Source organism: Pogoniulus pusillus, chromosome 9, assembly GCF_015220805.1.
Source record: "Pogoniulus pusillus isolate bPogPus1 chromosome 9, bPogPus1.pri, whole genome shotgun sequence".
NCBI lineage: Eukaryota > Metazoa > Chordata > Aves > Piciformes > Lybiidae > Pogoniulus > Pogoniulus pusillus.
Genome location: NC_087272.1, coordinates 17,923,565 through 17,936,983, shown reverse-complemented (window position 1 = coordinate 17,936,983; position 13,419 = coordinate 17,923,565). Strand labels below are relative to the sequence as shown.

General features: G+C 40.3%; 1 protein-coding gene across 2 annotated transcripts in view; it reads right to left on the bottom strand.

Annotated features, from left to right (window-relative positions):
* ETFDH (electron transfer flavoprotein dehydrogenase) overlaps positions 1 to 13,419 on the bottom strand; it is a 23,430-nt gene extending 10,011 nt beyond the window's left edge. For both annotated transcript variants that reach the window (XR_010303380.1, XM_064148722.1), the window contains exons 1-9: positions 13,190 to 13,419; positions 11,187 to 11,333; positions 10,211 to 10,440; positions 9,251 to 9,332; positions 8,876 to 8,994; positions 8,510 to 8,587; positions 5,174 to 5,320; positions 3,331 to 3,471; positions 1,321 to 1,464 (exon numbers count right to left, since the gene is read on the bottom strand). Coding sequence is in view for 1 of the 2 variants with exons in the window: in XM_064148722.1 (XP_064004792.1) it covers positions 1,321 to 1,464; positions 3,331 to 3,471; positions 5,174 to 5,320; positions 8,510 to 8,587; positions 8,876 to 8,994; positions 9,251 to 9,332; positions 10,211 to 10,440; positions 11,187 to 11,333; positions 13,190 to 13,223 (1,122 nt within the window). In the remaining variant the exon portion in view is untranslated. The remainder of the gene's footprint in view (positions 1 to 1,320; positions 1,465 to 3,330; positions 3,472 to 5,173; positions 5,321 to 8,509; positions 8,588 to 8,875; positions 8,995 to 9,250; positions 9,333 to 10,210; positions 10,441 to 11,186; positions 11,334 to 13,189) is intronic.

Below are 13,419 nucleotides of genomic sequence, written 5' to 3'. Positions count from 1 at the left end.
GAAACATGCCAAAGGTATCTGTGCCCAAGGAGATAAGGGTCGCTGTTACCTGCCAAGCTACATAATTTCAGCACCATCACAGGCTTTAGTGTGAAGCATTAGAAAGAAGTTTCCTCTGCTAGAATAAATAAGTAATTTGGAAAATACACTATCTCACAAAAACAACAGATGAGTAGCATTTCTCTCTCTCTCTTTCACCCATGGCTCCAAGCACAACAAATCACAGAATCGGCAGGGTTGGAAGAGACTGCCAAGGTTATCCAGTCCAACCTAGCACCCAGCCCTGTCCAATCAACTAGACCATGGCACTAAGTGCCTCATCCAGTCTTTTGAACACCTCTGTCCAGGCTGTGGGCTGCTTATCTCTCTAACCTCACCTTCCATCTCTCTGATTAACCCACTTGCTTCCTAACCCCCCTGGCCGACCCTCCATTCTTCCTTGGGGCACAAGGAAGAGGGGAAGAAAAAGGGGGAAGGGTGGTTGGGAGCCCCTCCTGGAGACTCAGGTTTCTGGGAGGGGAGTTGTGTTTCTCTATTTCCTTTTACCTTGTATATTTCTGTATATAACTGTATATACTGTAAATATCTGCTTGTATGTTGTGCTAAGCTGTAAATATAAGCTTCATTCAATTTCCAGAGCTGGCTGAGTCTACTCTGGGTGATTCACCAAGTGTGGGGAGGGCGGGTAACAGCCAAACCACCACACAGCCTCTCACAGGGCTTGAGTTCCAGGCCTACTGACCAGCTTTGTCACCCTTCTTTGGACACCTTCCAGTATCTCAACATCTCTCTTGAATTGAGGGGCTCAGAACTGGACACAGTACTCAAGGTGTGGCCTGACCAGTGCTGAGTACAGGGGAAGAATAACCTCCCTTGTCCTACTGGCCACACTGTTCCTGATGCAGGCCAGGATGCCACTGGCTCTCCTGGCCATTCTGCTGGCTCATGTTCAGCCTACTATCCACCAGTGCCCCCCAAAGTCCCCTTCTTCCTGGCTGCTCTCCAGCCACTCTGCCTGTAGCACTGCTTGGGGTTGTTATGGCCAAATAATTTTCTGTAGCTGCTTTGCTGCTGAACTCACTGGATTGTAATATAAACTCAATTTCATGTTTCAGTTAGAAAGTGACCAGGTCATAAGAGTTTTACTCATAGAAGAAGCTTAAGTCTAGCTGGATACTGGATGCTGAGATTTGCAAGACAACTCTTGGTTACACTCAGCTTTATTACAGTTCAGATGTTACTCAACAGCATGCAGCCCAAATCTGCAGCACTGAAACCGTGCTATAGAGAACTCAAAGTAGTTTCTTCATAAAGAGTTACCTGTAAACCACCTTCATTTAATGCTCTGGCACCATAGGCAATCCTTGTTCCACCCTCCAAAGTAGGCTGTACAGTGGGATGGTGCTTCCACCTCTGAAACTCCCTAAATGGATTCAAATACGGATTTTGATAATCTAAACCAACCTTAAAAAAAGAGAAGTGCAACATTAATGAAAATAAAGCATAGAATTTCAACAACAACTTGAAAAGAACACAATCAGATATCACATCAACTATTTATATTTATTTTATACTAAATCAACCTCAGCATCTTTCTCATTTAAGTAATTACTGCCAAAAATACATTCTATTAACAGCATAGCAGAAGCAAATCTGTCCTGCCTAAAACCTAAGCATGGAAAAGATTCAATCATAGTGCAACCACCCTCTATCTTTTAAATGAAATAGTCAAATTGAATTAAGCAGGTTTTAAGAGGCAGAATAAGTGGGAAAACTTGCAAAACCTCTCAGCCCTAAAAAAGCTGAAGAGACCTAAACAATTATTTCTAGATAGTTAGGTCCTTGAGCTCAGATTCTTGAGCTGAGTCAGTTATTTCCAGTTAGGTGAACTACTGTAACAGAGCATAAGGGATCAGTGATGAAAGCAAAAATCAAAGGCAGGAAACTCTTTAAATTGGACATGCAAGATTTTTATCTTATGCATTTGAGAATTTGCCCAAATATACACTCTGCATTTCCATCTCTAATATATTCTTAAAAGGACTGCTGCCAAATTCTCTCTCAAAAGAGATTATTTCTAGTTCCTGTAAGTTTTGAGATGAATAACAAACTAGATCACACGTTAGCAACAAACAATAACTTGATTCCTCTGACAGCTCACTACTTTTAAAGCTCTGCTTGCACCTACTTTCCTTGCTAGATGAGCACTTTCAAAATTAAGTGCAAGATAATCCTAACAAAAAAAGCAGCTAAGACTGTCACGAGTGTTGAGTTCAAAGACAAAAAAATGCTTCTGTGTTGACACGAAACTTGATTTTCTCCTATCTTAACTGGAGATATAAGCATTACTGACTGCCATTTAATGTAAGAATCAAAGCTCTCTAGCCTACTAAAAGCAAATAATCTGCATGTTACAATTGTCTGTGCTTACCAATTCTAGTATTGGAACGTGTACAGGACAAGTATGTGTGTCTGAGAAAAGCTAACGTGTTTTTACAATGTTTCTTACAAACAGTTAGACAAAAATGTGTGTTCACACTCACCCACCCAGACTGAGACCATTCTGAAATTTAGGAGACCAAAATGTCACCTCAGTCCCATGCTGCTCAAAGTCCAGATCCTGTGCCTGACTCTTACAACATCTGTATGTAAAGCACATGCACAGGATAAATAGTGCATGCTTCATTTAGGATAGTAGATGCTAGAAAAACATCCTGCATCACTGGATGACAGAATGACACAAGACTGTATTCTCTAGTGATCTTGATACTTCTGATAGAGGAAATAAATTGTTTGACCAATTCAAAAAGACAGTTGATAAAGAAGGCAAGGCAAACAGGGTGGAAAGAATACAAGAACAAACTGATAAGCTCAGAAATTGAAGAGGAGATGCTGGATGTGGAACTGCAGAGTGCTTCCACCTTACATGCTTCTCTCATTAAGGGGAGAGGCACCTAAGGTTAATGCAGGAAGGAGAAAATGGAATTGTCTAAAGTACACTTTGTAAGTTTTCTAACTTGCAAAAAATTTGCAAGCTTGGTTTTGATTAATCATCTGTTTCTGGCCTTATCAAGATTTGTTTGGTTTGAGAAAAAGAAACCAGAAAGGTAGAAAATGTTAAGAATTTAATAAAATACACTGGATTACTGACAGATTAATATTTTATTATCCATCCCTAATAAATATGGGCATAACTGTTCTTAAGATTGAGAATGCATAAAATTAAGTCTGTTGCTATTCTTGTGTTTTTATATCCATATAAACACAGAGAAAATGCAGGAAAATGGAAAAAAACACAGACAAGCATGAAAAAACCCACACTTCACTTACCACAAATCCAAGAGCAACTAAAGGTTCACCCTCATTTAAGTGATAAAGAAAGGATCCTCCATATGTGTGTCTGTCTAAAGGCCAGCCTACAGTATGTTCCACTCTTCCTGGTTTCCATTTCTTTTCATCAATAGTCCACATCTGAAATGAAGATGAACAAAGAATTACTTGACATTGCAAAGTAATGGCATTTCAGTAATAGAAGTAGTACACAATGAAACACTGAAGAATTATCAATTTACTGCTATGGCCAATGCACAAATTCATACTACCTGGTATTTTCTTCTAAGTATATATTTTTTTTAATCACCATTTAAGAATTTCCCACTAGTTCTCTTTCTTGAAATGTTGTGCATCAGAAAATATGACTGAGGCTCTAGTACTATACCCCAAGCTTTCATTCAGTCACAAGATTCTTTACATTTGTGACTTCACTAGATACTGCTGCTAAGGAATGCAATGCCATGTTGAGTCTTGTCTTTAAAGATGTCATTTTTGCATGTGAATCACTGCAATTCCATCACAAGTTTTTCAACCTCAGGCTTAACTGTATGCCTGAGTTGATCTTGTCAAACAGGTTGCCCTCTCTCTGCTCACTCCTACACATCTCCAGTGCTCATCTGACCCGCGGTGGACTCTCAAAAGCATCTTCCTGTTTCCAACACAGAGTCAACTGTCTACTTATTTCACATGTCTGTTCACCATGGACTTATGCAAGCTGCACTCCAGTGACAAAGGGCAGCTGAACACCATTTTGTCAGCTCAAACATGGGGCTGATTTACACTAATATTCCCATTTAGACTAAAAAGCACATTTTTGAGTGTAACTGCCAATTCTCCCAACTTCCTGTGCTTTGGTATATATGAAGGAGTGATATGGATTCCATTCACATGAACCTAAAACGTAAGGCAGGCTCCAGAGGCCCACTTAAAGCATTCTAGTCACAAAGGGGCACACAGGACTACATCAGAGCTAGTCCGAAGTAAAAATAAATCTGAAGTGCACACAGTATCAGCTCATCAGCACCAATTATTTCAGATCCATTTCTATTGGACCACTGTTTGCTAAAGTCTGATCTCTACAGCAAAATGCTATTTTGATTAGAATTTCTAATACCCAAGTTGTTGTTAAGACTAAGTCATACAATTACAGAGTGGTTATTCTCTACAGAAGTGTAAACTATTTTATAAATATTTAAGCATATGCTTCCAGTTATAAAGTAGTAAATAAAAGAGTATGTTACAGTCAAACAATGAATGTATTCCAAATAATAGAACTCCTTTTCACGAGTGATATTTCCTGAGTAAGATCTACTTTTTAAAAGGGAATCTGAGTCCTATTCCAATTTTGAAAGCCAAATGAAGGGACTTTTTTGGAGAAAAAAAGGCAGCTCATCTACAAAGTGTTTCAGAGTGACTCAGCATCAGGAACAGTGCACATGTGCAAACTCCCATAAATATACAGAAATCCAGAGAAAGCCTTTCCTCCCTTCCCTGGGTACTAAAACACCTTGGAAAAGAAGTAGGCAGCGTGAATCCCTCTCTCACTTCAGAAAATTACTGAACACAGACTTCAAATATATTTTGAACTCAAATTCAGGCACTAACAAAGTGTATTCATTAATACCTTTGTTGTAATACAGAGAAAAGAAGCAGCAGCTGAAACTAAACAGTTGTCATCCTCCAGAAAGCATTATCTCTGATCAGCTTCACAAGAGCAAAGATTCTGAGACTTGAAAGCGTAATCCAAAATTTAATGCCATACATTAGCTTGAAAGCAAACAGAAACCACCTCATAGCTTCATGGTATTTTCCTTAATTGTTAAAATTATGCAGGCAATACCTCTTTCAGTCCAATGCCATAGCTCTGGGGTTGACATTTCTCCCTTAAATTGTATTTTTTGTACATCTGTTTGGCTAGATGTCCGTGACAACCTTCAGCGAAGACTGTAACTTTAGCATGGAGTTCCAAACCTCTCTCAAAGGTAGCCTGAAAAAGTAGAACACTTCATCAGAAGATAGATCTGTGCTACACAAAAGTCACATCAAGAAACTGGAGAGCAATAAGTGATACATTACTTTGTGGCACTGCCCAGAACCTACTAACTATTGTAGGTTACGTCTCTAATGTGGTTATCTTTTTCACTTATCTGTGATGGACCCCTGGTAAATCTTGTCAGGAGATTCTGCAAAGCAGCTCTGCAACGGTTTGCCATTTGTCATTGGAAGAGTCTTTTCCAGATTGGAGGGCACTGATATTACATCTGCTCAAATGGAGCAAAGGAATCCTATCAGAACAAAGAATCTTAACCTACAACTTCACACTTGAGTTTTTGTTCATGAAGTCACATTACAGAAACACCAGATCACAAAAACCTCTCCTGTCCTTAAAAGAACCCACTGTGCTAGTCTGAAGCAGGCTAGAATGTTTTGGTGAGAAAAAGTAGATTATAGGCTGTGAAAGGAAAACAATGGTGATGTCTGCTTTCCTCAGAGTCTTGCTGAAGAAGAATGTAAACATTAGATAACACTCTCGCCATTTTGTTTTCACTCTCGTTCTGGCTGCTGACTGAGCTGCATCTCCCTAACCTCACCTTCCACTCACCTTTGCTTCTTAACATCTTGGCTGAACCTCTATTCTTCTGTAGGACTGGGGTAAGGTTGAGAGGGGCAGGGAGAAGGTGCAGGGGTGGTCGAGAGCCCCTCCTGGGGACTCAGGTTTCCGGGAGGGGAGTTGTGTTTCTGTATTACCTTTTTACCTTGTATATTTCTGTATATAACTGTAAGTATCTGCTTGTATATTGTGCTAGCTGTAAATAAATAGCTTCATTTATATTCCCAGAGCTGGCTGAGACTAGTCTGGGTACCTTCTAAAGTGGGGGGGGGCAGGGAACACCCAAACCACCACATCCACTACCTCAGAAAAAAGCTAACACAATATTACATCTATTTTACACTAAAACACGTAGGAAAATTAAGCTAATGTTAAGTAAAATTCAAAAAATATTCTCATTAGAAATTCCAACAATGACACAGAGATTAAGATAAGGGAAACTGGCATATAAGTGTATGAGCATGTCACCTCCATATGTGAGCAAACCAGATTGTATTTGCAATGGAAGGATTCAAGATTCTAAATATAATAGTCTTGCAGGCAAACAACACCCAAACATTTCAAGAAGCAGCAACTTGACTTCAAACAGAAAATTTCATATTGAAAAAGATGAGAACAGTTTTGGATTACTATATCTGGCAGCGTCAAATAAACCCACCTAACATAGGTGCATGAGATGCTTATTGCTTTGGTTTTGAATTGCCTGTCAGGTACATTCTGCTTAAAACTTAGCTGATTGGAAATCCCTGAAAAAGGCTAGCAAATGAAAATGTTTCCTCGAATCAGTAATTACCTTTAAACAGAAATTACGAGATTCTGCCCTCTTGTGTGCATCCTTCGAATTTCTCATTGTCACCCTGAACATGAATTAACCTTGCAACAAACTAAGCGAACTCCAGGGACTTACTATTTGATCTAAAGTTTGCAGATGCACACTGTCCAATTTAAAGCAGATTTAGGTAAAATTGTTTTATAATGCCATAAGGGAAATACCAGAAATCCATTAATTTGTAACATTTTCACAGTTATCACCATTCTCCAGCATCTGCACAAAAGTCAATGTACATTTTGCTATGTAATTTTACTTTTTTTACCTCATTGGTGCTGATAGCAATGTGAAACTCTATTCAGTAACTACAATCTACTTTATCTCCCATGTGTCTATATTCTTCCTCTGAAGGTTATACAAACTATGTTTATTTGTCTGAACTCTATGCACTGGAGGTGTTATCAGCAGACCTAGCTCACAGCAAAAATATTTAAATACTCAAAAATCTGCAGTAGTGGCACACTGATTAACATCAGGTAAGTTAATGGACATTCTTCCAAAATGAACAGAAAAGAATCCTAGGTTCTGAGGATGCTTGGAAAAAAGAAGCCACAGTTCATTCCCATTTTAAAACCAAACCAAGCTCCTAAGAAATCATTCTTACAGCAGCAAAATGTATACATAAATTTAAGTCTCCTACTGGAGAAAATGCATGTCTGAAAAGAGCATGTCTGTCCCCTACAGGAGACAGACAACATTATGCTGGGGGGAAAAAACCAAACAATAGAGTCATTCAGGTTGGAAAACATCCTTGACATCATCATGTCCAACCACTAACTCTACTCTATAAACCTTATCCCCAAACCATATCCTCAAGCACCACACCTAAACAACCTTTAAACACATCCAGGGTTGGTGACTCCACCACCTACCTGAGCAGCCTGTTTTAATGTCTGACTACTCTTCCAGTGATTTTTTTTTCTCCTAATGTCCAGTCTAAACTTAGCCTGTTGTGGATGAGGAATCTGGCAACAGGAGAAGGGGGGATGGGAATGTACCACTTTTCCCTGACACCACTCCTCCTCCCTTGGCTATACTCTCTCAAAACAGAAATGAGTCTTTTCTTCCAATTTCTTGCCTCGAATGGGAAAACAGCCCGCACTTACATGAATGTAGGCACCTCTTTTTGCTTGTATGGAACCTTATCGAAGAAAATTCTCCCTATGTACTGCACAGGGAAGCAACAAGATTACCACAGGTTCTGGATCCCACTAAAAATCAAAGTCCAACACTTAGGGCAGGCAGTCACCTTCTGGATATAGAAATGTGACCAATCAGCAAAAGGCGTAAAGATTCAGCTGTACCTTGCCTTAATGAGGCAGACTGTCAACAAACGTGACAGCAGTTGTAAATACCAAAGAAAACAAATCAGGCTGTAGGTTACCAGCTGAATAGCAGCTTTCTATTTCGCTTTCCTACTTTTTTTTTTCCATAGGAAATCCTGAAATTCTTCCCTTTGTTTCCTGATTTCACATATGCCAAAACACCTTTACATAATGTCCCTTCAAGTCGCTCTCTAACTTACTTCCTTTCTGCAAAGGCTTTTTCTCTTCATCTCAGATGATGTTTACAGTGTTCTGAAACCAGAACTTTTGCAGGTAGCAATTCATCCCCTCTGTATACAAAGGAAAGACCAGCTCTTAAGCAGCAGGAAGACTACTAATAGTACCAGCAGAAACAGATATATCACAATTTCCATAACCAGACTCCGAGTTATGGGGAAGATAACTACTTACTTTAGGTGCTCCATCCTTTTGAATGCCTACATCATTAGTTGCTATTCCTTTCACGCTATCATCTTCATGAAAAAGAACCTTTGGAAATATTTAAACAAACACTTTTAACGATCAATTTAATCCATTAATAAAAAGTCCTAATGCAGAACTTCTAAACATTAGGTCTTTAATGGTCAAACTTGAAGATTATATCTGTATTAATATACACTTTTACTTTTCTGGGTCTGGACCAGGGAATTTAGACACCAAAACAGCCTTCACAATACATATCTGTTAAAAGGAACACTGCGAATGCACAAATAGTTGGGAATGGAGTGAAGAGATTTCCAAAACCACTTTTCATACATGCAATGATGTCATCATTACCTCGGCTGCTGCATAGCCTGGATACAACTCAACACCCAAAGCCTCTGCTTGTTCACCTAGCCAACTCACAAAGTGGCCCAGACGTACTATGTAATTTCCATGATTAACCATTGGAAGTCCTATGCAAAGAAGAGAGAGACACACACAAATCATTGAATGCTAAGCAAAAGGATAGATGTTGTATACATCACATGTCATATCTATTTCTTAACAGTCACATTATGCCTAATCACAGCCACCATGCACTTAGATGCTATCCTTGTAAGGTATTATGTTCTACTTGCTGCAGTACACTGAATTAAAATAGTTTGATTTGCAGCAAAGTTGAAAAGCACAGAGAAAGATGACTCTCTACCATATCTCACTAAACTTTACCTGGAAGAATTGGCACCGGAATTCTAGATTTCTCTGTTAAAATTCCAAACTTGTCCTCGGTTACAGGAGTATGAAGTGGAGCCTACAACATGAAGAAAGTAGAATCAGTACCAAGAGTTCCGTTCTTCTAATGAATCCCAAAAAAACCCACAACAAATAATACAAAATTGAACTGTCAGGCAAGTAAAGATTTAATAAAGCACTTTTTAGGAGCTGTCACAAGAGGAAAGATACTTGGAGGCAGATGTCAGGCAAGAATCAACGTAACTACTGTGTTAAAAAGTGGAACAGGACCTTACAAGTCACTTCTATGGTTTGCACAAAGGCTTGAACTGTCTCAATATACTACACCTTTCTGAAGGAGACAGCTCAACTTGCACATTCATCCCAGTAAGACAAAACAACTAGCCAACAGCACACCTGTGGCAGATAGCAGGTAACAGCAGGCAGCTGGCTGCAAACAGGTGGGTGCTTTGGCAGAGACGGCCACTCATTTCTTGCTATCCTCACTCCTAAAAGCATCTTAGGCCTCCATTACACTTTTGTCTGCACAAAAATCAGTGCGCTATATGCTGTTCCCAAGGTGACAAGGAACCAGCAGATCTAACATTGCTAAGAATCAGCCTACCTTGCTGCTTGTGCCCAGAAGCTGGATTCTGCACAAACATATCAAGTGTAGTGTGCCTCAGGACAAACCAGACATACTGTGTATAAGCAGTAAGACTACCATATAAAAGACTAGAGGCCATAGCACATCTGTGTAGACAGAAAACTTCAGAATTGTCAAGCTAGAGGAAACAAGCTAAAACCAAGGAATTCACTTGTTTTGCAGAACAACATTACTTTTAAACAGCACTACCTGTTAGTGACACCAACCTACTAAGCTCTAGCAGAACAAGTCAGATATGGAGTTCACTGCAAATCAGAGACTAATTTCAGTGTTTATAGGCTTATACATACCCCTTTCTCCTTCCAGTCTGGAAAGAGCTCCTGTAGGGACCTTGGCTCAAGACAAGCACCAGACAGTGTATGCGCACCAATCTGAGAAGCTTTTTCCACCAGACAAACACGGATCTCTTTGCTATGCTCAGCAGCTAACTGTTTGAGTCGAATAGCTGCAGAAAGACCTGCAGGGCCTCCTCCAACAATGACAACATCTGCTTCCTCTGCAAATCTTTCCATGTTTACCCCTTTAATAGAAAAAGGCCAAAAAAGTTATTTTAAACTTTCTCTATGAGACTGGCTACTGGGTATCACCATGCTTAAAAAGAGCCCAAATCTTCAACAGCAATTGGAAGAGTGTAGAAGGACAGCTGCACTCCCATGTAAAACTGACTTTTTTCAAGTTCTTAGAAGAACAAGAAAACAGATACATATTTTCTCTACATTGAAAGAAAGTGTCACCTTAAAACATTAAACTTCAGAGCCCAGTGGCTAGCTGTACCAAAGATGCTCAGTGAAACATTACATAAAGGGACAAAAAAAGCAAAAGCAGACCCTTAGTCAGAACACGTAACTTTATTTTACACTAATTAACACCTTTTCTGGAATTTTATCAAGTACCATGGTGGAATATCCAGGGACATACATCATGGAATATCTAGAGGCATACACCAATCTTATTTTCTCACAAACTCTCACGGTAAGAGCATTTGAAAAACTCCCATGGATACACACCTGACTCAAATCTTGCTGAAATAGTCATTAAAGCAAACAGCAATTTAAATATGTTTTCTATTAATAATAGGCTCAAATTTACTCTGATCCCATTTTATAACCCTAAAGACACTCACTATGAGAGCAACCACAAAATTTGAAGCATTAGTACTGTATAGAATTTCTGTAAAAAGGAAAAAAACCCAAAACCAGCAGAACATTCCTGTGCCTTTAAAACCGAGGAGTAAATAAGCTTTCATAGAATGCACTGTTTGCTCACCTTCCCATCGTTTGTCTTTGTCTCGAGGATGAATTGTATAATGTGTAGTTATGCGAGGCACAGAGGCAGTAGAGGCACATCTTGTAATATGCAGCGATGGAAGGCAGTCTCTCTTTATCAACTTTAGAGCATGAAAGCACTGACGTGCTGCAAAAACAATAAACAAATTTGTTAATTCAATATTTTTCTGTATTTTTCGATTTTCAGACACAAGTGTCACAACAAATATGACAGCTTCTCACCTCCAAAGGCTACCAGGAAGACAAGGGACCATAAACTTTCGAGTTAGGGATGAGCTGTTTAATTTTACAACAGGAAAAAAAAAACAAAACCAAGAGTTTCCCCTCTAAGCATTCCTCACATGATACCCCTCAATACACCAGCCAGCCATTTCTGACAGATGAAACAGAATAACATGTGTGTATATGGTGGAACACATTTTTAAGTTCCTAGTTTTGAACTTTGAAATATTTCATACTTCCAAGTGACCAAATAACTGCAGAGAAATAATAACAGAGAAGTCAATCTCTTCTGTCATCCCAACACATTGAGACACACATTTTGGGCTACTAGAGTATATCTAAAGTAAACATCATGGTCTACAATAAAAGTTCAGACTTAAACAAGTATACTTCAGCCAAACCCAAGAACAGTAGATACAGTTAATCTTTACCTTTACTGCAGATGTCAGTTGTTGCAAGAACAAATGAGATTTTTAAGCAAATAGAAAATACTGAAGTTTAACAGAAGTTTAACAAGACCAAAATATTCAGAAGGGCTATTGCATGTCACATTCTTCTAATTTTCTTTTCCCAAAAGAAACTATAAAGATAGGCTCTCTACTCAGACAACTCGTACTGTTAACACTAAAACTACTTATAGTTAAGCAGTCTGTGAACTAAAACATCTTGACAGATACTTTCGTTCCTTTAAGGATTTCCTTTCTCTAATTTCAGGGCTGAAAGAGAACACCATATTTAAAGTAGAGAATTTCTACAACGCTAAGTAAAATAACCAATGTCCTGTGACTGAAAAGTTTTACTGCGAATAGCAACTGTCAAAGCCAACATAAACACCCTCCATTAAAACACTGCATACGGACGGGATACTGGTCTCCGTATGCAAGCTACTAAGTATTTCCCATGTTATTTCTTCACGACAAATTTGTCCATAACCAACATAACATAAAAGCTATCACCATTCCACCTCAACACTTTTATCTACCCTTTAACTGAAACCAGACGTGAAAACAAGTAATGTATTTCAGAAGCACGATAAGAGCTACAGCTATATGGATATATTACAACACGACACGTGACATTCGAGATGTTTTTATTTAAGCAGAACAGACAGAGCTATGAATTACACAGCATAGCTTTAAAATACCGCTTCATGCACACACATACAAAAGAAGTGAAACTCAGCTCAGAACACGTCTGATAATTACAAAGGCAGGTGTGAACCCTGAACGAGCAGAATCTTCCCAACGAGCAAACTGAGCTGGCTTTACCACACTGTGCTGAGGCTTCGCAAGGCGTTTCTGATATGCTAGCACCAAAGAAGCCACCTCCAAAAAGTTGTCTGCAGCTCTGTCAGCGTTGCCTCTACAACTACTTCGTCAGCAAAAACATGCATTCAATTGCTTTATTTTAACCTTTAGATCATCACTGCCACCAAAGTTAGAGTTTTTAGGCACCACGTTACAAATAAAATACATTAGTAAGACCCGTCTAGCATTCAGGCACAGCTCTGTACTCCCGGCCAGGAATACCTTCAGGCAGATAAACAAAGGCCGCTGGGGCACAGAACCCAGCCCCAGAGCCCCCCTCCGCCGCCGGCCCAGGGGCCACCCCGCCGCCCGGACACCCAGACGTGCCCCAGCCACGACCTTTGCTCTCTTTCCGTCTTGTGCCAGCTAATGGCCCCACCCAGCCAAGCGGCAGCACCCCGGGCCCGTCCGCTCCGGACGGTCAGCCGCCCCCCGGAGCAAGCCGCCTCATTACCTTGGCTGGAGGACGGGCAGCGAACGAACATCATGGCCGCCAGCCCGGACCGCGGCCCCCCTCGGCGCTCTCGGTTCTCCGCGACGGCCTTGCGCACGCCCCAAGCCGGCCCCCGGTGACGCCGCGCCTGCGCACTCGGCTGCCGGCGAGAAAACGGCGATTCCGCCCCGTGCCCCTGGCAGGACTACAGCTCCCGGCGGGCTCGGCAGCGAAGCCATCCCGATTTCCCT